At 37.5% G+C, this 22,727-nt stretch overlaps 1 protein-coding gene across 2 annotated transcripts in view; it reads left to right on the top strand.

The window, feature by feature from the left end:
* CARS1 (cysteinyl-tRNA synthetase 1) overlaps positions 1 to 21,979 on the top strand; it is a 34,818-nt gene extending 12,839 nt beyond the window's left edge. For both annotated transcript variants that reach the window (XM_048307694.1, XM_048307695.1), the window contains 15 exons: positions 414 to 502; positions 1,108 to 1,229; positions 3,092 to 3,204; positions 3,738 to 3,866; positions 4,076 to 4,205; positions 4,505 to 4,608; positions 5,623 to 5,720; positions 7,163 to 7,352; positions 7,844 to 7,912; positions 11,511 to 11,592; positions 16,010 to 16,090; positions 16,533 to 16,600; positions 17,950 to 18,009; positions 19,293 to 19,376; positions 20,474 to 21,979. In XM_048307694.1, the coding sequence (XP_048163651.1) occupies positions 414 to 502; positions 1,108 to 1,229; positions 3,092 to 3,204; positions 3,738 to 3,866; positions 4,076 to 4,205; positions 4,505 to 4,608; positions 5,623 to 5,720; positions 7,163 to 7,352; positions 7,844 to 7,912; positions 11,511 to 11,592; positions 16,010 to 16,090; positions 16,533 to 16,600; positions 17,950 to 18,009; positions 19,293 to 19,376; positions 20,474 to 20,608 (1,554 nt within the window). In that variant the 3' untranslated portion in view covers positions 20,609 to 21,979. The remainder of the gene's footprint in view (positions 1 to 413; positions 503 to 1,107; positions 1,230 to 3,091; positions 3,205 to 3,737; positions 3,867 to 4,075; positions 4,206 to 4,504; positions 4,609 to 5,622; positions 5,721 to 7,162; positions 7,353 to 7,843; positions 7,913 to 11,510; positions 11,593 to 16,009; positions 16,091 to 16,532; positions 16,601 to 17,949; positions 18,010 to 19,292; positions 19,377 to 20,473) is intronic.
* The last annotated feature ends 748 nt before the right edge of the window (positions 21,980 to 22,727 follow it).

Below are 22,727 nucleotides of genomic sequence, written 5' to 3'. Positions count from 1 at the left end.
TGGCTGCACAAGAGATCCCTGCCAACCTCAGCATTTAGTCTGACTACTTAAGAGGCTTCAGCCACTAAGAAATTATGTGATGATAACCATCAAGAAGAGATTTGTCTGTTACAGATGAAATGCTGTGTCACAGGCAGTGGTTCAGGTCAGTGAAGGTTGATTTATTTACCTGCAAATCAGAGGGACTTATTGCCTCTTCTGTCAGAAGTGCTGCCATCCCCTTAAAAGCTGAGGAAAAGGTGGCCACAGCACATTGTTTCAGAGCAGAAAGCTTGAGGTAGGAGTGTTAGATTTTATTATCACTTGCTTTTGAGCAAATCTGTAACCAATAAATAACACAGATATTTAGTGCATATTTGCATGTGTGTATATATACATATATGTATATATATAATTCTACTTTTTATCTCTAGGTTTTACCTCCAGATGTTTTAACACGGGTCAGTGAATATGTGCCAGAAATTGTGGATTTTGTGAAGAAGATTGTGGATAATGGTTATGGGTAAGTTTGCTGCTGGGTGCCAGAATAATTGCTTTCAGCACTTAACTGGGAGCTGTTTTCTCTGTTTTCATATATGATAGTAGTCTTTGCTAGAAGCAGTTTTTCATCAAATAAAGACATTTCAGATTTCTTTGCAAAAGAGCTGTTATTTCTCACCTGATGTGCTTCTTATGATGTCCTGTAGGGTGAAATCCTTGTTCATTAAAATAAAGTCAAAGTCCCATCTGCTTGAACTGTGTTTGATTCCTGGTCTTCATCAAAAATTGTCAAACATTGACACTTGACAGTTAGAAGTCAGTTGTAAATAACATAAACTTTAAAAAATGGTAATTCTTGTGACTTGTACCTGGTATCTCACCTCTTAAAAACTTAACAATAGCTGTTGCTTTCTCTTTGATCAATTTTATTGTAACTTCTAATAATTTCTCCAAAGTCTTCATATGGTAAGGCCTTAAAAATTGGACTCACCAAAGTCATCTTTACAATACTGAGCAGTACCATACTGTGAGTGGAGTTACTAGAGAACTTATGACAGTGATATTGGGGATAAAATTCAGTTAAGTTGTGGATGAAAAGTAGCTAAATAATGATCTTTTACTTTTCAGGTATGTGTCCAATGGATCTGTATACTTTGATACTATGAAGTTTGATGCCAGTGAAAAACACTCCTATGCTAAGTTGGTGCCTGAAGCTGTAGGTGATCAGAAGGCTCTTCAGGAGGGTGAAGGTAAAGATTGGCTTAAGGTGCTGAAGAAACTGATGATGTGCTGGTCTCTTCAATTGATTTCACTGATGTTTGGATCAGTCACAGTCAGAGCTTAATGATTTACCTGCTGCACTTCCTTTACCAATTTCTTTGCCAAAGTTTTGTAGCTTGAGCCAGTACTTTCCTGAAAGTTTTAAATTGGAAAATACGAAGAAATATTATTAATCCTAGGGTGGTTTTGGGTTGCTCTTTATTTGTTTGTGGGGTTTTTTGGGTCAGAATTGTGAATAGCTCAGTCATTTGGCCATAGCTCAGTTTTTTGCCCCTTCATCGGGCTCAAAGTAAGAGCAAAGACTTGAAGCTGGGTCTTCCACATGCCAGGCAAAAGTTCTCCACATCAGACTGGGTTATTTCATGACAAATATTTGGGTTCTTCTTCCATACTGAGAACTCTTTTTTTACTTTGTAAACTTGTTGTGTTGAACTAAATCCAAATATAGATTTTTTTAAATTGAGCTATAGCAGAAGATTGACTTAAAATGCTCAGTAAATGAGATTCATTAGTTATCTTCTTCTAGAGTTGTACAATTTTAGCACATCATGCAGAAAGTCTATAAAAAGAATATTGAAAGGTTTTAATATAATACCCATAGCAGGTGAAGTCAGGACACTCATACAGTAGGTGAATTTAGCAGTATCTGAGAGATGGTGCTTTAAATGGGTATGGGGTTTTTTTCCTTTATTCAAATTCTTATAGCTGAAATCTTCTATGTGAAATAAAAGGTGCTAGCTTAAACTACCATATTTGTGGAACATGAATATATAATTTCCACCACATAACCAGTCACTTTTGTTGAATAGTTGTGTCCTTTTGCAAACAGGAGCTGATGCTGAGTGATTAATGTAACTAACCAAGAGTATGCAGGTACCAAGTGATTGCTTGGTCACCTTTGCTCCTTTGACTCATTTGTGATGATTTTTGTTACTCTGACAGATAATGTAATTTTCACTGTTACAAGCAGCAGAAATGCTAAGCTTTGAAAGTTGCAATTAATGTAAATAAAAGCAAAAGACATCTAGATTTAAAGTGTATAATGTACTATATTCTAGGCAGTTGAGATTGCAAATAACTCAACCTATACAGCAGAACTAATTGAGAAGTTTAACTTTGACAGTCTTGTCTTGGATTTTTATGCTGTAGGGAGTATTGTTGACCACTTTTAGTCTTGGACAGTAGTGCAGAAATTGTAAATGCCTTGTGTTTCAAGATGTTAAAACAAAAGTGCCACCTAAATTATCATGAGGAGCTAACAGCAAATAATGATAACACATCTCTGATGGTAACACAACAGTAAATGTAGCTATTGAACAAGTACCAACCATTCTGTGCAACAACTGAGATTAGGGGAAGAAATATTGTATGAGACGGTGATTGTGTGTGCAGATGAAGACAATCGTAGTCTCAATTTAGATCCATCTAACTTTGGAAGGAATTGAATCTGCAGTCTTACTTATCTCTGAGTATGGGGCTTTTTCTTTCTGTATTTCTTTTTCTGTAACTGCAATATTGGAGTTGTGCCTGCTGAGAGAATGTAGACGAATCTCATGTCAAAATTTAGAAAGCAGTGCAACTGATACTTGTCAGATATTTGTCAGCCAAGCAGTAACCAAAACACAAAGGATTATCAAGGTTAATAATGAGGATTTTTGTGGGTTCAGTGATTTGGGGGTTTGTGTTTTGGGGTTTTTTAACTTTTTTTTGTGGTTTGTTTGTTTTGGGTTTTTTTATATTTTTTTTTAAGATTCTCTTTATGTGAGATACAGCAAGGCAAATCAGTAATGCTGGTGTAAAATGTATACATTTGCATTTTCTCTTTTGAAAGGTGACCTGAGCATCTCAGCTGATCGCTTAAGTGAGAAGCGTTCTCCAAATGATTTTGCCTTATGGAAGTCCTCCAAGCCAGGAGAGCCCTCATGGGACTCTCCATGGGGAAAGGTAAGGACATTATAATGAGGATTTGGATTTTCTACACTTATTTAAATAGCACAGTTACACAAGTTTTTTGGCCTCATGTCATTTTAACAATGTATAAATTGTGGAGATTCTGTATTCAGTCGTAAGATTCTGTGGGTAATGTTCATTTAATAATCTAGAATGTGTCTATCAGTCTGATACTTTTTAAGCAGAAGTTTGCATGCAGGCTCAGCATGGCTGTTACTGGTTGTTTGTCCTCTATTTATTGACAGGCTTTATCTGCAGTAAATTCTGTTTCCTTTTTTTTCCCCTTGTGGTCAAAAATATTAATGTAGCTTTTAAAAGAAGATTAAGCAAGATAATCACAACATTACAGATGTATTGCCAGGCTGGTTTTTAAATGCAACACTTTCCTTTTGGGAAGCTGTGGCTGAGAATCTTTTTCTCCTAGTAACAGCATATCCCATTTCCTCAGGTGTGTAACTGAGGGCATGAGACAGAGGCAGAAGAGGAAGACAGTTACTAGTAACCAAGTAATGCCTTTTTGTTAACAGGGTCGTCCAGGTTGGCACATTGAATGCTCTGCGATGGCTGGATCCCTTCTGGGAGAGTCGATGGACATTCATGGAGGAGGCTTTGATCTCCGGTTTCCTCACCATGACAATGAACTGGCACAGTCTGAGGTGAATGAAGTGACCTTTCTGCAGTGATAAAGCAACATGCTTTGCTTTGACTGCAACTTACGCAAGTCCATAATTCAGTTTTTAAAACTTGATGTGTGTTTTGTGTAAGCACAAGTTTTGGTTTTCAGGATTTTATTCTCTAAGTTTTCTTGCTTCATGATACAGATGTAAACAGTGTTGGGTCTTTGGGTTTTGGTTTTTTCCTGCAGGCGTATTTTGAAAATGATCACTGGGTTCGGTATTTTCTGCATACTGGTCACTTAACAATTGCTGGCTGTAAAATGTCCAAATCTTTGAAGAATTTCATTACCATAAAAGATGCACTGAAGAAACATACAGGTAAAAATTATTTTGGAATAGGAATGCTTTTGATGTACTTTTAGTGGTGACTGTGATAATTTTTTTTATTCAGGGTAACTTCAGGCATCTTTCTTCTTCGATAACTTTAGAACAGCTTCCTTGTTCTTTTGATCCTTGTTGGTATTTATCTGTATGGATAATAGTGGGTTTGCTTTTTTGGTAGATGTACTGATAGTAAGAACTTTAAAGATTATGTTCTGAGCCACTGTAGTATTGGAGTCCATGAAAATGCTTTAGCTTATGATAACTTTCCTTCTTTATTTTGAAATTCCTACTAGCACGACAGTTACGGCTGGCTTTCCTCATGCACTCTTGGAAGGATACACTGGATTATTCAAATAATACCATGGAGTCAGCTATTCAGTATGAGAAGTTTATGAATGTAAGTAAGTTTTCCATTCCTTCTCCAGCTCTCTAAACTTTGTGTTGCCATATATGTTTCAAGGAATAGAACTCCAAGGATATGTAGGCCGTATTCCCAGACTGTACTTGCCTTCTGAATTCATCAGGTGGGATGTCACAGTGTTTATTTAGCTACCATTGAGCACTCAAGTCTTGTAAATCCTGTGGACTGTTACATTTCTCTGCAGCTGGGTGTTCTCTCCAAGTTTTGACATCTCTGAGTAGCTTGGCACTTACACACAAGATCAGTTTCTCAGTTGAACTTGCTCATGGAACTCAGTTCAACAGAGACTTTGTAACATTTCTACCAGGTCAGACTCTACACAAATGTAGCCAAAGGGGAAGAATGAGTATTGTTCCCACTTCCTCTCCTCACCACAAACATCGAGCATTTGCCTCTATGCCTTGCAGGTATGTGAGAGGTCAGGCAGAGTTCCTGTCCCTGGTTAGTTTGGAGCCATAATTTAAACTCACATTTCCCACAAGGACACTGTACAGCATTTTGAGATTGTTGATACTGGTCTCTCCAGCTGAAGCTATTCTGCTTTTTATGTAAAATGTTTGGTTTGGGCCACAGATTAGGTTAAAATGACTTTTTACTGAGTTGGATGCCCATTTAAAACAGATGCTTGCTATAAAGCCATTTTATTCTTCAGCTTCCATTGCTAGCAACACACTTTAAAATCTGCCATAAGAACTGTTGCCTAAACTTTTTGAAGAGTTTTTTTTGTATGAGCAGTTTGGTGTTAGAATATTGTAGGGTATTATGTAGTAACAGAGCAAGAGATAAAAATGAATTGCAGTCCAACTGTGATTTACAAAGTTATTCGAAATTTGTGGGTTTTATTGTCTTGACAGACTTTCAATAGATCCTGGCTGAAACATTGTTAAACCCATAAAGTTTAGGGGTCTCATTAAGAAATAATGCCCTTTCATAGTAAGTATTGGTTATGTGTAATTGAAACTGATTTCTGGCTCTATTCTTCTTTTACAGGAATTCTTTTTAAATGTGAAGGATATTCTTCGAGCTCCCACTGATGTGACAGGCCAGTTTCAGAAATGGGAAAACCAAGAGGTAGAGCTGAACAAAAAGTGAGTGGAGCATTCCTCCTTCTCTCTGAATAGCCATTGTGTAGCTCCATGTTTATTTCTTTTTTCTTTACAAAATCATTTACAATGTGTATAGTGATATTTATGTCTGTAGAATTTCCACTTAATATCCCAAGTCTTTAAAAGCAATCAGTTTAATCTTGGGGCAGCTTTATGAGGTATAGATGAAATGGTTGATTTCCCTTTTGTTTATGTTAAGTACACTGGCATGCCTCATTGCCATGTTTGTGAAAGGAAAGAGAACTTTTCTGTTAGATAGCTGTCATTTTCTTCACTACTTGAAATCTTGTCTTCTCTCTGAGAAGTGACCAATAATTCCCAGTGGTTACAACAGGAAAAACAGAATTTTGCACATTTCAAAGTGTAGTGAGCAATCTGAGACAAGCAGAAGTTAAATGACCTGACTAAAACCACAACAGATCAGACTGCCAGTGTTTGAAAATATGTTGTTGAGACAGTGAAATCAATTTTGCTTTTATAACTACCATTATTATTTTTAATGCAAACAGCTTCCTATATGACTTCTGTTTTTTCTGAAATTTAAAATAGAAGCATCTTACATTACAGTATTAAAGTTCAGTTCACTATTGTGGTCACGAATGTTACTATTGGAGGACTAAGTGTAGATGTTTCTGTGTAGTGATATCCTCTGAAAATTTTATCTTCAACTTGAGATTGGTAAACATAACCCCTTTTTTAAAAAGGGGGGAAATAGTAAGAAATAGAGAGGTCAAAAGGGAGGGATAAAGAAGTGGGAGGAATAGAAGACATGCTTCGTGGATATTTGGTTTTGTGTCCTTTCTTCTACACTTTCTTTTTTCTTGGAAAAAGTACACTGCTTGAAACCAGAAGGCCTTTGTGTGATGAAATGGTACCTAATATACAGTATTATTTATTATACCTACTACCATGTCACTAACATGACAAAGGTTTGCATGATTTTATTCCTTTTATCTACTTGTAATATCTTCATAACAATTCACGTTGTGGTAAGTTAATTGGTGCTCCTTCCTGGAATGATACTAAACAGAGGGCTTGGTTGGTACACAGGAGTGTTTGCACAGGAGTGCAAAACTGTAAAAAAAAAAAAAATTAAGCACAAGAAGATACTAAATAAGCAATTTATACTGCTTTAAAAACTAAACTTGCATGAAAAGGCCAGTTGCTGAAAAAGTGTTTGATGTAATTTGTTTGGATAGTTGTTGCCAATTAGATTATCCTGCCTGCCTTTGTCCATAGCAGCAAAACAGCAGTGTCACGATAATGCCTTTTTTCTTGTTCATCTGTTTTTCCTTCAAATATAAACTATGACCAACAAAAAATTACCTTACTTTTACATCCCCTTTCTCTTCTAACAGGGACTCTTCAGAGTATGTTTCAGGTTTTTTGGCATGAGTAGTTAAAAAGAATCTTTTTCTTCTTAGTTTTTACGAGAAGAAGGAAGCAATTCATGAAGCACTGTGTGACAATATTGACACCCGCTCTGTCTTAGAAGAAATGCGCTCGCTAGTCAGCCAGAGTAATTCCTACATTGCTGCAAAGAAATCTTCCAGACAGATACCAAACAGACTGCTTTTAGAAAACATCAGCTCCTATCTCACTCAAATGCTAAAGGTATGTAACAGCAAGGAGTAATGCTGTTATTGCACTGTGCAGTTATAACTTGTATTTTCAAGGATGGAGGGATCTGTACAGTCTTTGTTTAAATCTTAGAGGAGACTAGAGATCTTCCACACATCCCCCAGCCAAAACAACCCCAAACTGCAGCATGTGCTGCACCAGGAACAATTTTGAGTCCTCCATGTTACGTTAATGTTTTCAGCTAATGTTCCGTTGAATAGTGGAGAGCCCCTAAGGATACATGCAAGGAAAATTAGATAGTAGAAAAAAAATGAAGTCAGAATGAGAATTCTGACTGCATTAAAGATAAATCTGAAAGCTAATGCTTTGTATGGTGTATCAATTACAAATCAAAACATAATCTTGTTGGAGTTGTGAATTCTGGCTTAAATGAGAACTATTCAAAGGCCTAGTATATGTGATTTTACTTAGTTTTCACATACCTGAGAATTGATGTATACAATCTTTTCTTTTTACCTGACCAGATTTTCGGTGCCATAGAAAGTGATGAAGCAATTGGTTTTCCTGTTGGAGGGAATAGTCAAAACATAAATGTAAGTGAAGGACAAAATACACTACACAAAATTACTGTGTCCTTTGAAAGCTTAGGTTAAAGTGATGACATTACTGATATGTAGCTGAATTACGTTCTTTTTGCTTTTAGCTTTTCAATCTGATGTAATTAATTGGCTTAGGAAGCAGGATTTTTCTTTTTCAAGAGTTGGGGTTTTTGTAGGTTGTTTGATTTAATGACAGACAAATTGTATAGCAACCAGAAAAAGAATTATCTTGTCTTCTGAATGATGAGTCTGTTTCATAAACCACATGTGAACTACAGGCAGCACATGCTGCAGTCTAAAGGCTCATTACAAGTATTTGTATGCTAAGTAGTTTCAAAAATATAATTATACAGATTAAACTTCTTTGTGGTACACCAAAAACCAGCCTGGAGGCAGCTGGAGTTTTATCCACATTTCAATCTCTTCTTCTGCTCTCATTTGCAGCCACAGTTTTTATGTGGCTTTCAAAGGCTGTTTTGCTTTAGTCACCCAGCAGTTCTGCTGCGATGCAGAATTTTTCTGGAAATACCTGAGAGGCACCTGATGAAAGTGCTGATGGGCTCTGGAATAACTGGAACATTTTCTGGTGCAGGCAGGAGAAATAACTCCATGTGAAAGCCATCAACACTTTGTTCGTGCCAAAAATCTCTTGTGGCCACATCAGTGCTGTTTTTCAAGTATTTTTCTGCATTTAAAGGTGTGACCATGCACCTTTCTGCTCCTCCTTAAAAGGACTAAATGAAACGTTTCTGGTGTAACAAAAAAGCTCAACTTTTTATTCATCAAAGGAATTGGCAAGCTTGCTTGTGGTTGAAGAATGGGAATGAACACTCATCTGATAATTGCCCATGCAAATACTTACATTAGTGTGCTGTGGAAATTCTTATTAATTATATAATAAGGAAGATGTTCAGTATTGCCTACAAAGCCCATCAACAGTGATTTTTAATTTGGCTCAGAATTATTTTGAATTTCAGAAGAAAGGAAGCACTCTAACACCTACCTTTTTAGGGAAAATGAAAATTAAATTTGTATTTAGCACTTCAAGCAGTGTTTCCAATAGATATGCTTTATGGAAGGATTGGTGATAGCTTGAAGCGAAGTCCTTTCACTCCTTGAAAATAACACTGCCAAGGGTGGTGGAGTGAGAAGAATTTTGTGCAGAAAAAATAAAAATCCCGTGCTAACACATGTTGTTCTCCACAAAAATTGGAGTTGTTATCCATGTGCAACAAGCCAGTGATTACACACTCAAGAGAGACATGGATTATTTGTTTCAGAGTTGTGCAGGCCTGGGTACTCAGTAGTATTCCACAAATCAAGCACACCAACTATCAAAACTTTTTACTACTTAAACATTTTAGCAAACAAAGGAACTAGTGTTTATTGGCTACGAGTTACATAATTCTCTTATTAATTAGTATTCTATCCTCTCTTGGTTAATAATTTTCTTGCTTCCCATGCTAATTAGTCTGCATGCTCAGTCTTTCTGTTCTTTTGAGCCAGTGGGTTTCTTGGGTTGGTGGTCCCTGAGCTGGTGGTTGGAATTACCTTTTACCCCGTGGGAGCTGATTCCAGCACAGTTGATGAGTTGGCTTTATGAGTTTTTCCCTTATCTTGGGAGTTCTGCCAAGTGTCCATGTGGCCCATAAATTCTTTGTGGCATTCTTAGTGTCCACTGTCAGTGGTCCATCCTTCTTCCCAAGTTTTGTTAGCCTCCCCTAAGGTCTGAGATCATTGTAGCATGTCCAGCCCTAAACCTTAACAAGGCAATTCTACCAACAAGTAGTTTGTTTTTCTGACACCTGGGCATCACTTAGAGCTTGCTTGTTAGCTGCTCTCTGTTTCAGGGATTAAATCTCCCTTCTTGTTGATTAGGCATGAAAGGATACAAAGATCAAACATTAAAGAACATGCTTTCTGAAGGAAATTTTACATATTCCACGTTTTGCAACACTGTTAGCACAGTTGTCAGAAGAATCTTGTGCTAACATCTCTTACACAGAAGAAGCTTTTGTTTTTATCATCCAGGTCATTACTGGTGTTAAGCATTATAATATAAAAATGCATAATATCACAAGTGTTTTGGCTGTTTCATTAAATATTATACTGTCTTTCAGTCGTCCATGCAGATACTTATTTTTCTTAGCAAAAATTAAAAGAGGTGAACGTCCAAAGTTCAAAAACTTCTCATTACAGAAGGCTGTGGGTGAGGCCAGTTGTTCCTTTTTTTAGATTGGAGATGAAAGAACCAATAGGGTCAATATTGCCAAAAAAGGCATAATCCTTTTCAAAAGCTCTGAAAGAACAACTAGCTTAGTTACCATGGGTCAGTAATTTACTTGAAAAGTGGATATAAGAGATTTGAAGTCAGAAAACCTCAGTTCCATAATACAATTTTCCAAATGAATTCAGCATTTCTCTCAAGTTAGTTATTCTGGAAATAAGAACCTTTCATCTTGAAATGACTGATAAAGCAATGACAGTGCCTGCTTTCCCAACACCACTTTATTTGCATGAAGAGGTAGTTTCAGTGCAGAGAGAGAGTGGAGATGAGACTGTTCCTCGCTTTCCAGAGTCTGTTCCTTGGGCCAAACTTGTCAGCACGGCTTCTGATTATGGAGCTGATTGCACAGTGTTCACATTTATAAAATGTTTTAACAGACCTCCCCAGTTCTTTTCATAGGGGCACTTTTAGAGCATGACAGACTATCTTGTCCCTTAATTGCACAGAAATTTGTCATGGAGATTTAACAGACAGGAAAGACGCGTAAATTGTAGAGGAGAAAAGTTTGCAACTTTTTTTCTCTCCCTCGCCCTCCAGAGTAATGAAACTTTTAATTTAGCCTTTCCCCTGAGGGCCTGGCTTTTCTTCTTGGGTTTCCAGAGAAGTGTTGGCAGATGGCTCTGATCTGTTGTTTTTGTAGCTGTTCACTAACTGCTTGCTGCTGCTATTCACTGCCATTGAGACCAGATTCACAGGACTTTTTCTCTGAGATTTCATGACCAGTGTTTACTTACACCTGAAATAATTCAACAGTAATCTTTCCCCACTTTTTGTGGGAGAGGCAATTGTGTGAGGATTATAGACATTTGCACTGTATTGGAAATACAGGAAATTAACATAAACTGAAATCTCAGGAGCAGATCTGTGTCCTAACATCAGTTTCACCTGGTGTTATTATCATGGTATAATGGTGTTATTATTATAAAGAGCTGGGCCTAAGACAACACAGTACATGAAGGAGCAAATTCATCTGAGTGCTGTTTTTATCCCTGCACTGCATTATAGTTAGTTAGCTGGACTGTAGCATAACCCTATGGAAATGATGGATCTAACTGAAAAGAGGTGAAAAAGGGATGGGGAGAGGCTGAACTTTGCAAGCTGATTTTATCTGCACAAAAGGAAAATTGACAGCTAATGCAAATTATTGTCTATCCTTTGACATCAATAGAGCAATGACAATTTTTATTGATACAGATCTGCCCTGAGGGTCAAGTTCTATCCAACAGTACATAAATATGAAGTGGGTAGGGACATGTTTTATATCTAAATGATGATTAGCTAACTGTGGAAATAATGATCCTGCAGATTGAGTCTACAGTGATGCCATACCTCCAAGTTCTTTCTGAGTTCAGAGAAGGAGTGCGACAAATCGCCAGAGAGAAGAAAGGTGAGAGTTCACTTTTTCCTGTACTGTTTTCCTGTACTGAGACTTGTAGGTCATAGGAACCAAACTGGGGGAGACGATGGAGGTGTGGGTGTGAGGCAGCTGACAGTCTCTCCTTGCTTAGGGAATAAAAGTAAGGCATCTTTGAATTTGAATTTTTGGATCTCTGCTGCCTCTCTCTTTAATTTGGGCCTCTTTTACAGGCTACTAAGCTAATTTTAATTTCCTAAAGAATATAAAAGTTCTGGAATGACGAGGTGTAGCTGCTGTTTTTCTAGGTTAGGGCACTCCTGCTTTCTAGATATGAAAGTACCCATGATCTCCTCCCCTGGGAGTTTGCATTCTCTTAAAAGTGTAGATTGCTACACAATAATAGTGTCTGCATTTAAATAGCCCAAGATGTTCACTGTTATTTGTTAGCATAGTTGGAATCGTAGCTCCCCTGATGGTAATTGGAGTGCTCTCTTTGGAGAATTCATCTGGGAGTTTGCTAGAAGTTGTTTCAGGTGCTTTTTTTAATCCCTCTGAAAAGCTTTGATCATGCTGTGTGTGTTGGCAGCAGAACTATAGAGTGTTAAAAAGGTTGTTCCATTAAGCTTTCTTTGATTTTACTGGTATTTCCTAATGGAGGAGCTCCACTGTTTTTTTGCTGTTCCCTGTGGAATTTTGCATGTCTTCAATATGTGTTTAATTCTTGTTTTCTTAAAACTTTGACACTGGGATTTGTACTTGAAGGCAAAACAGGGCATTTTAAATTTTTTTACATATAAGTAACCCATATATTACATAGATGCATGAAATTACTTGTAGTGTCTGGTAACCTATTCAGCTGGAAAAGACTCTGGACTCTCATTCTGCTACTGTTTGGAGTCCTGAAGCTAATAAGTTTACATTAAAAGCACAAAACTGTATTTCCTAATGTGGCTACTCTGCTATTATTGTCAGACTCTTATAGGCCTAATTGATGCTGAGAAATAGGCTTATTAGTAAATAAGTAAATATTTTCTGTAACTTGAATTAATTCAAGAGGTTCGTGTATATATCCTCAGCCAAAAAATGTGAGCTTTAGTCTTTTGGTATTTAACATAAATACTTGTTTTATATGAAGCTTCTTTTTTCCTTGCTTTCTGATGGTTGAGCTAAATTGATCCTTGCTTTTAGCAGTGGTAAGGTTTAAATATCATGGGGCTTCTTGTAGATCGTTTTTAGAATGCACTTGGCTCTAGACTGTTTACTGGCACTTGAATTTCCTGCTTGGAAGGCAGTGATTTTTTGCCTGGAATATACTGGACAGTAAGAATTAAACTGGATCTAGTTGCTGCTTGATTGGGGCATACAGCACTCTGCAATTTGACCAGGGAGGCACGTTTCTTTTAAACTATTTGATATATGGAAGCTGAGTGGTGGTTGGCAGGACCTGCCCTGACATGCTACAGATTTGTTTCCCTTTACCCATTAAATTCTTGCCTGCAGGAAGCATTAAATTACTGTAAAAGTTGTTCTGATTAGTGGGTGGGGATATTGCCTCTGCATGGCTCTAGGCAAAGGGAGTTTCCCCATCACAGCCTGTGCTGGCAGGGTTGTGTTAAATATTAGTTAAAATAATCTGTATTGCTTTAAGTATTCTCAGAGGTTAAATAAAAAGTATGTGGCTCTGTAAAACCTGCAGAGTATTACAAATGTCCCCATCCATATACATGTACTTTGAAAATGTACCTACAAAACATTTCACAGAATAGCCATTTTTAAGGCTGTGTTTTTTAGTAAGAATCAAAATATATATACTCTGCAAAAATGTTACCATCATCCAGAATGGGTAGCATTCAAACACATTAGTAAAATTAATTGCCTATTTTATAAGGTTATTACTTTTCAAACTGGACATCTGCACTGATCATTTGCATCTGAGTCTTAATTTATGAACCTACCTAGCAATGATGGTCAACAGACAAAGCAAAACACTGTGCTGGCTGCACAGGGGAAAGAAATGCAGAAAACCTCTGCCAAATGTGTCAATGACTGGTTGGTCAGAGCATCTCTGTCTTGCACATCGTGACATTTCACTTGGGTAGCTGACCAACTAAAGACTCCTGTATACTTGTCTCTGCAAGGATGCACAGTGGAGATGATCTGTGGCCCAGTGCAGCTCCCAATGCTTGGGAAGAATTCTTATTAGCAACATATTGTTATTCAGATATTTAAACAAGAGCAAGTCCTTCAGGTTTTGATTACCAGCCTCAGGAGACCTGCTTAAATTGACTACCCCATGGTAAAGGTGTCCATGTCTGAACTCTGCCTGCATCTTCATTTCCTGCCAGTGGTGCTGGTGGCATATGGCATCTTGTTCTAAGCTGCTTCTAGGGCACAGTGCCCTCTGCACCTTCTGCCCTCTTCCAAATATGTCATTAGCTGGCCAGAATTGGGACAAGCTCTCTCATTGTAGCATTGCCTGCTCTTGTCTTTTGCTGCCAGTCTTTACATTCAGCATTCTCCAGATGCTTTTCAAGCTCTCTTTTTCCTCCCCATCACAGTGTTCCCATTCACAACATCTCAACATCTGTTTCACATCTGATACTCTTTGGCTTGAAATTCACAGAATATATGAAGAGATGTCTGGGAAATAGTCACAGGCCAAAGGAGTGCCCATCTGCTGGGATGTTCATGGGCACTGGTGATAAGGCATTTTCCTGCTGGTTTCCTGGTCACTGTCCTCAGTGAGACTAGCCTCCTAGTGTCTTGAGGCAGCCCATAAACAACGCCCTTCCCAATCCTAAACATCTTTGCTCTGGAGGTACCACATGCAAAGAACAGGCACATTTCAGCCTTAAGAAGCGCCATGCTGATTCCTTTGGATGACAGGATTGATCAGAGGATGTGTCCTCTCATAAATAATATGTTTCATTATACGTTTCTCATTGGTGGATTTCTTCTTCTTCAGCTTCCAATTATTCTTGATTTTAGATAAATAAACATCTGTAATTGTGCAGATGCTGTTTTAGTGAATAAGCAGTAGGTGTTTCTGATATGATATGTCTTGATATGATATGTGTAATTCCTTTGCCTAGCTTAGAGCCAACACCTTTTAGTGTCAACAGCCAGTGAGGTAATCTTACCCCTGGTTTATCTTAATGGCTTATTTAGAGTTGCATCAAACATGACTGTGGTTCACTGTGTGTAACTGCTCTGGATCAGGAGAAACAACAACTCTTTTTATGGCAGACAAAAGAGGTTCTGTACACTGCAGTGGTTTCCTATGCAAAGAGAGAGCCACAGAACACAACCATGCACTGAAACAGGGTGTTCCTTTTTATACTTTTAGGATTGTCAGTGCTCTGTTCACTTGCAGCTCTCTGAGAATTGTGGAAGAGATGAAGGCTCAGGGATGGTACTTGTATCTAGCAGAATGTGCAGTGGTTAGGAAACTGCCTGGATGGAAACTTCCACTGCCTGAAATAATACCTTTGAGACCCTGAGTACTTCTTAGGTTTAACCAGCTAAGAATTGCTGAAAGGGAGAACACTTGTTTATTACAAGCACATCTAACCCAAGTATCTGTCTTGTCACACTTGGTTAAGTGTTCCTCCCAAATATCAGACTGCCTATAAAAAATGCCACTGAATTCCCAACAACATTCTGGGTCTCCTTGATGCATTTAGTTCCTCTTAACTGTTCTGCTGCTTCTCAGCTGATACAATTTCTCATCCAAAAAATTACCTGTATGAAGATTTGTTTTCCCCTTAAGAGCTGATTGCATATATTTCAGCTAAATCTTAAGTTCTTAGCCATTTGCTGTCTTCAATGGTTCTTTGATAAGTTTGCAAGGGAAAAAAATATTAGCCATGATGTCCTGATAACCATGCAGAAAGGCAAACCAAAATTCTCCATTCTGCTGCAACTAGATTGTTTGAAATAAAAAGAGGATGTTGGGATTACAGTTCCTCTGACAAATGTGTGTGTAGTTATCAAATCAACAAAGTCATAGTCCTTCAAAGGGCACTGTTAGGTTTAGCACAGGATATGTTAATTTGTGGTTTTTCTAAAACTAGGTTTTTAACCTTTCTTATTGCACATCCTACAGCAACCATTAGGATCTTCCTGAGTCATGTACCCTTCCACCATACCCTGGCAGAACTTCTGCATCATTTCTGAATTGCCTTGGATTTTCTTTCTGTTCCCCTTCAGGAACAGTGAGGATATCTTAGAAGAAATTTGTGATTTTCAAGTCCCTGCAAAGAAACACGCTGCTTCTCTGTGTAGCTGAAATAAGGCAGGATTTACTTTAGTTATCACTTTAAAGACCTTTCTCTGTGTGTGTGAGAGAGTGGCAATTTCTTAATTGCACTGAAGTAACTATGTAGCTGCATAAAAGTGTACCTCGGCCACATCTGACTTCCCTAAAAGCATTTTTCATGCTCTGTAGTAACTGAAGTGCTGCAGTTGAGTGACACTCTTCGGGATGACATCCTGCCTGAACTTGGAGTTCGACTTGAAGATCATGAAGGTACTCAGTTACCTCTTGAAACTTTGTAGCAGCTGTTTTTATAACCCTGCTGTTTTCCTGAGAAGTGGGAAAACAAACTGTCAAAACTAATCTGGAATAATTCAATAAATTTAAGGACTGCAAAGCTGTAGCCTATCAACTGTGCACCATGTATGTATTTCATATATACTATATATAATGGCACATAATATGTACCATATATAATGGTGTATATATGTATGAATATATAATGTAGAACTGGATATATGCATGTACAGAATAAAAAAACATGCACTGCAACATTTTTCATCTTTTCATATAGCACCTAACTTCTTAGTCACTTTTGAGTAGTCACTGAGTGGTAGTTGCGTTCAGCATGCAAAAAGCAAACAGTTATCACAGGGTGAACACATTTACCTTTGACTAATTAAGAAACTAATCCATCTCATTTTGCTTTCTTTAGGACTTCCAACCGTGGTTAAATTAGTCGATAAAGACACATTATTGAAAGAAAGAGAAGAAAAGAAAAAGGTTACTATTTTAAGCATCCTATATTTTTAAAATTAAGAGTAATGTGTTAGCTATGGATACTTCTACATTTCTGTGATAATACATAAGAAAAATAATAGCAGCCTAGCAACAAGGAAAATGGCATAAGAGAATTGATACAAAAATTTAAGTGTGTTGAAAAAAAGAATTTTTCAAAACAGCTTCTTGAAAACTTTGTATGGGACCTAGAGAATACCTCTAAGATTTTTTATGTTTGCTTTTTAAGATCTGTATATAATTAAGGGATGTTAAGTATTGCATTCAAACTGTCTTTTCTCTCTGGAAGAACAATTCCAATGAGAAGCTAATTCAGACTTCTTTTGTTTGTACAAATGAAGTCAACATTTTCCACAGAACTAGTTTTTATTCATCTCATATGTGAGGAAAAAATGTACTGGCTAAATCTTAATTAATATAGTGTGGATTAGTGAGACATTCAGGATGTGGGGGAAAGAATTCATGTTACTATAGAAAGCTTGTGAATTCTAATTCACATGTCCAAGGTCTGTACAGAAACCCTGCTTTTGGCACTTCCTAGCATTAATGTTTGACTTTGTGATATTTAAGAGTAACACTTCATATGTCTGTCTTCAGTTTTACCAAATAGTAAAATTCTATCATGACTAGAAACACTTGGAAGATTTTCCAACATTTCTCATTCCATGTTGATGTTTTTTAGAAAAGGGAGAAGTAAAAAGTTGTTTTAGCCAACTCCGGGTGTTTTCATCAGAATGACATTTGAAGGCAGTTTGCTTATAGCTGCTGGGTAGGACCTGCAGCCAGAGTCCCTTTTCCCTGGAAACAGTGTTATGTTCAGCACTGGCAGAACCCTTGGAGAACTGACAGGTCTCTCCTGGGCAAGTGCAAGATGGGATTTTTAGCAAGTTGGCTAAATTTGGATAGTTGTTTCCCTAGGAACATCAAGTGATACAACTGCTGCTTGAGAAAGTGTGATGTCTTCACAGTTTGAGGCAAGAGCTTAAAATATCACTGAAATACAGTCTTTTTTAAAAACTCATTTGCAAAACATTTTTCCCCCTAAAATGACAGGACAATTTCTTTTAGGTATTCTTTTATAGGTATCCACTTTGCATGCAAAATGCATTCTGAACAGTTAAAACTGGTTTAGCTGTGAATAAAAGCAAATGAAATCAAAGTCATACAGTGGGAAGTATCAGACAATCCTAATTATAAGGCATGGTGGGTTTGCTGCAGGTCATGCTGCCAGTTCTGTCTGTAATTAGATATCCAGGGGAGCTGGCTCAGGTTTGTAGAAAACAACTAAATGAAATAGTGCATTACCTTTTACTCACTAACACTGCCTCTCACAGATAGAAGAAGAGAAAAAAAGGAAGAAAGAAGAAGCAGCAAGGAAAAAACAACAGCAGGAAGTAAGTAGCCTCATTCTGAAGGAAGGTGGTAGGTAGCAATAGTCACATGCAGGAAAGAACACGTTAGAACACAAGGCTCTCTGCCCAGCCTTAACCAGGTCTCCATTTCTTTTTTTTGTGTACAATTTCCTGCTCAGAATGATGTTGGCTTGCAGTTCAGATTTGGACTTTCAATTCTTATAGAGAAACCATTTTTGAAAACACAACTAAAGCCTGCAATAACTTACTACAGAAGAACTTGTAGCACTTAATTTCAGTCTATAAACAGTATTACTTCCTTAATTGACAAAGTCATATCTTACATGCTTGTTACCGTTAGAGAAGATTTTGCTTGTGTCATTTATTATTTTATTCCCTTTCTAGTATCATAGGTATATGTAAAAGGATTTCTTTTTCTCCTTTGTTTTTTCTTTTTCTATGTTAGAAATCCCCTGTTCCTTATGATTGAGCAGTGAAATGTTTTACTTCTATGGTCGGAATTCAGATAGCTCAAAGGTTTTGGGCTTTGGATGGGGAGTAGGCAGACAGAGGAGGTAAACTCATAAGAGAAAATATTGTTTGCCATGCTGATGACTTTAACAGTACAGGAAATACATCCTGTGTTAAAAGAGGAAGAAAGCTTTTAGAGAGCACCACGTACAGAGATAAAACAAGATAAATAGCATTTATCGTCCACAAATTCCAAGTACCTTTTTTCATTCTTTCAAAAAGGTGATTCCCTTGCATTGGGCAAAAATTACATGGAAAAGATTCTGAGATGTGCTTGTTTACAGATAACGGAGAGTTCAGTTTATTTTCGGTGCAATTACTGCATCTGATTCTTCTGTGACCTGCATAGAAACCTTTGCTTCCCAGCAGGAAGGTCGATAAAGGTAGTTCCCTTTGCAGTGAGTTAATTCCTGAATATTCTTTACTCGTAGCAACTATTCACTTTGTGTCGACTAAGGAACCAAATTGGCAAGAATCAGATGTAGTTTTTGGAGTATACAAGCAAATTATTTTGAGTTTCTGCAATGCATCTATTTTATAAAGTGGTTTTCTACAGGTTTAAACCATTTTTTCCCCCAGACAAGCACAGCTATAAGACCTACTGAGTCTTCAGTAGAAGAAGTGAGGAACTTCCTTCCTAGTAAGAAACACCTCACTCCAAGTTTCTTTTCACATAATAAACAATTATGAATTAAGTGCTCTTTGATTTTGAAATTATAATCTATTTCTCCTTTTGCATATGTGACAGGTTGTCAGTAATTAACTGTGATGTTAATGCATGTTTTATATTACAGGCAGCAAAACTGGAAAAAATGAAGATTTCACCACATGAAATGTTTAAATTGGAAGTTGACAAATACTCCATGTTTGATGAACATGTAAGAGACTTTTCTTCATATAGGAAGAGGTTTTCCTTCCCCAGTTGTACATACTTATTTGTATGTATTTATAGCAATCTTGTTCCAAACCTCCAGTGCAGTGTTATTAATGTGGCGAGAGGAGGGAAGGAGAGAAAGAAAAGGTGATATATGAATTTTATTGTGCACTGTGGAGTAAGGTCTCTGTTAACCATCATTTCAAGGGTATTTTCCTTCTACATTCCTTTGTACATTCATTGTACACTTCCTTTGGCTCCTCTGATTGCAAAGCAAAATATATGTTGTGGGTAGGAATGTGAATGATGTTCATTCACAGATTTGTTACTCTGGTGCAAGGCAGGGTATTCATTTCCAAGTACAAACTCCCCGACTCAGCCAAAACTGATGTTTTTTGGAGAGGTCCTGTGTTTTCTGTTCACTTCTGCCCACTGTTTTGCTCACTCCTGGCAAAGGATTTCTGAAGGGGCTGTATGCATAACTTTGCTCTTGATTGCTCCCTTTGGAGATAAAAGTGTTACTTGGAAAACATAAAAGCACTGTTTCTTCAATACCTGATTTGGGGCATTGATCCTGCTTCTGCCTCTCCCCTTCACCTGCACAAATTCAGGCCCTGGGGGCAAATCAGAATGGAGAGCATAAATACTGGAAAATACCCCTTCAAGCCAAAGAGAATGTCCATAAAAATGCTGATCATACTTTCTCCATCAAGAGCATAAATCTCTTACTGCTTTTGCTTTAAGCCTTCAATTCAATCTGCTGGTATGATTAAAAGATTATTTTAACCATCTGTTCAGGAATTAGTCATTATTCTCTTAACTAAAACCATCTAGAAGTTAGTGGTCTAAGCTTCCCTTACATGGTACAGGACAGAAGATAAATACACCCTTATGCCCCTTCTTTAACTAAGAAGGGAACACACAGAAATAGTCCAAGTTAGCTGTCAAACTTCTAGGTGACTAAAATTAGCCAAGATACACCCCTTCCTGACAGCCTGTCATTATTACATTATCTCCCTTTCTTATTAAAACATGATTTCATAAAGAACAAAAGCAGTCCAAGAATTTATCTTAAATACTCTTTCTTTTTTAATATTTCAGGGATTTCCCACCCATGATACAGAAGGCAAAGAACTTAGCAAAGGACAAATTAAGAAGCTAAAGAAACTTTATGAAACCCAAGAAAAGCTACACAAGGAGTATCTACAAATGGTTCAGAATGGAAGTGCAAATTGAAAACAACGGGACTTTTTATTTAGAAGGCGAGTGCTGGGCTCCCATTGAAGAAGTGAGCATATACTGATGCTCAAATTTCTGTTTACACTTTCTATTACGTGCAAAGCAAAATTCCTGTTTACGTGGGTTAATAATGTCATCTGGAAATGCAATAAAAATCCATCATTAGAAAAAAGCCAACCTGTAAGAAGTTTCTTCTCAACAGTAGCAACAGTGGTTGCCAGTTCCGTTTGTGAAGGTGCTGCTCAGTCAGCAAATCCACATAAGGATTCCTGTTCATTCTAGCTGTCCAGGCTTTGGTTAATTTGTCCTGCGAACTGATCTCTATCTAAGAGCCAGTGTTACAGTCAGAAAAATTTACTGCTAAGTGGGAGCTGAGTAATTTGCCCCACAGTAAGAACAGTATTTTCCAGATGACTTTAGTATCTTTACATAAGCAGGAAAAGTGGGTAGTTCCACTGTGATACTTATTCTAGCTGCTGTTATTAAAAACTCACATAAGTATACCCAGAACACTTTGCATAGTAGAAGTTAACAGTCCCTTTGTTGAAAAAGGGAACAGATCATCAACCTGCAGTTGCAGTCAAGTGGGTAAGTACAAGGCAAATACACCTGCATTGAACAAACAGGTGGGAAAGACATGAAGGGCTGATGGCAGAGGTGGTGTATTCTTGGAGCTATCCCTTCAAGGAAACAGGAGCCCTGCCAAAGTACCTGATTACCCAAAGTACTCCGTACCTAATTACCAGTTCAGAGCCATGGGGAATTAACAGAGGGTTTCCAACTGAAATACAGTTGTGGATTAGTTGCAGTTAGGGAATACAGCTAGACATGGCTCTGTATTCAAGACTGATGTTTTTAACATGATGATTTAACCCTGAGATAATAACCTTTCTAATGTAGTATGGTCATATTATATCTGCAGGGAGAGCTCTTTGCTGCCTAACAATGCATTTCACTGGCAGAAGCTACTAAATGAACTAAAGTTCATGAAATCCTAAAAAATATCTCACCTACTTTGCAGCTGCCCAGAACAACCAAGTGTCTGATTTGCAGAATGATATTCATTGAATATTCTCAGGGTGACTTGCAGAAATGACACCTCTGCTCTCTCAACTCTTAGGTTCCTGCTACAATCATCAGACTGTTCCTTTCCTTAATGAAGAGTTAAAACATCTTTGCTTTTCCTTCATATTTTTGTATTTATATTCCTCCTTCTGAAGAATGAACCCATTATTTAGAGTAACAGAAAGGTCTAGTAGAGGTTTTTTTTTTCTAATTTGCCTGTATTTGCCTTTGAAAACATACATAATGTTAAGGTCAGTAAAGCACATGCATCTTGTGTGCAGAAAATAAAATCTGTTGTGAAGTACAATTTGTATGTGAACTCTCTGCAGTGGGGGAGAATACTGACCTTCTCTTTATTCCACAACCATCTTTTTGAAATGTGGTTTACAGAGCTTTTCCTTTAGCTTGCTATTACTAATTCAATTAATTTTGCATTCAGTATTTGATTATTCTGCTAATTTCTAATCAGTTATGTAAATGCATGTTTAAACTGCACAATGATACTTTAAGCAGCCAGCCACAGCCATGAGGGCAACTTCTTCATCCTTTGGTTTGGGAAGAGAAAAGGTTCAATTACATTTTTTGCAGCATTTTAGATCCTAACTCCCTTCAGAATTATCAGCTCATCATTTTCTTCCCAGCATGCTCCCTGAAGATGCATGTGCATTCATGGTATCTTTGAAAGGCTGGGACGTGCCTATGCTGCTTCTGAAGCTGCTACCTAATGTCAAATAGTGACAGGAATTTGCATACAGAAATTCTTTTTGGTGGTCTGGGTTAGCACTTACTTAAGGTTAGTTAGTATTTAACTATGGAGAAGATGCTGTTGATCCGTTGCTGTCCTGGGCTGTAGCTTATGGCATCTCCATGATAACATCCTGCCTTTTGCCCCCCCATGTTGTTTCTTTCTCTTCCTGCTATGTTTTTAGTAGAACCTAATCCAATTCCATTACTTACCTACTATATCAATGTAAACGAATTTTTTTTAATGCCCTTTTTCCTTCCTAAATGTTTCATTTTCTTTCTGGGACAACTCTCCTTGCATGGATCT

Source organism: Corvus hawaiiensis, chromosome 6, assembly GCF_020740725.1.
Source record: "Corvus hawaiiensis isolate bCorHaw1 chromosome 6, bCorHaw1.pri.cur, whole genome shotgun sequence".
Classification (NCBI taxonomy): domain Eukaryota; kingdom Metazoa; phylum Chordata; class Aves; order Passeriformes; family Corvidae; genus Corvus; species Corvus hawaiiensis.
Note: the sequence above shows the minus strand (reverse complement) of the source record. Positions and strands in the feature narration are given on the sequence as shown.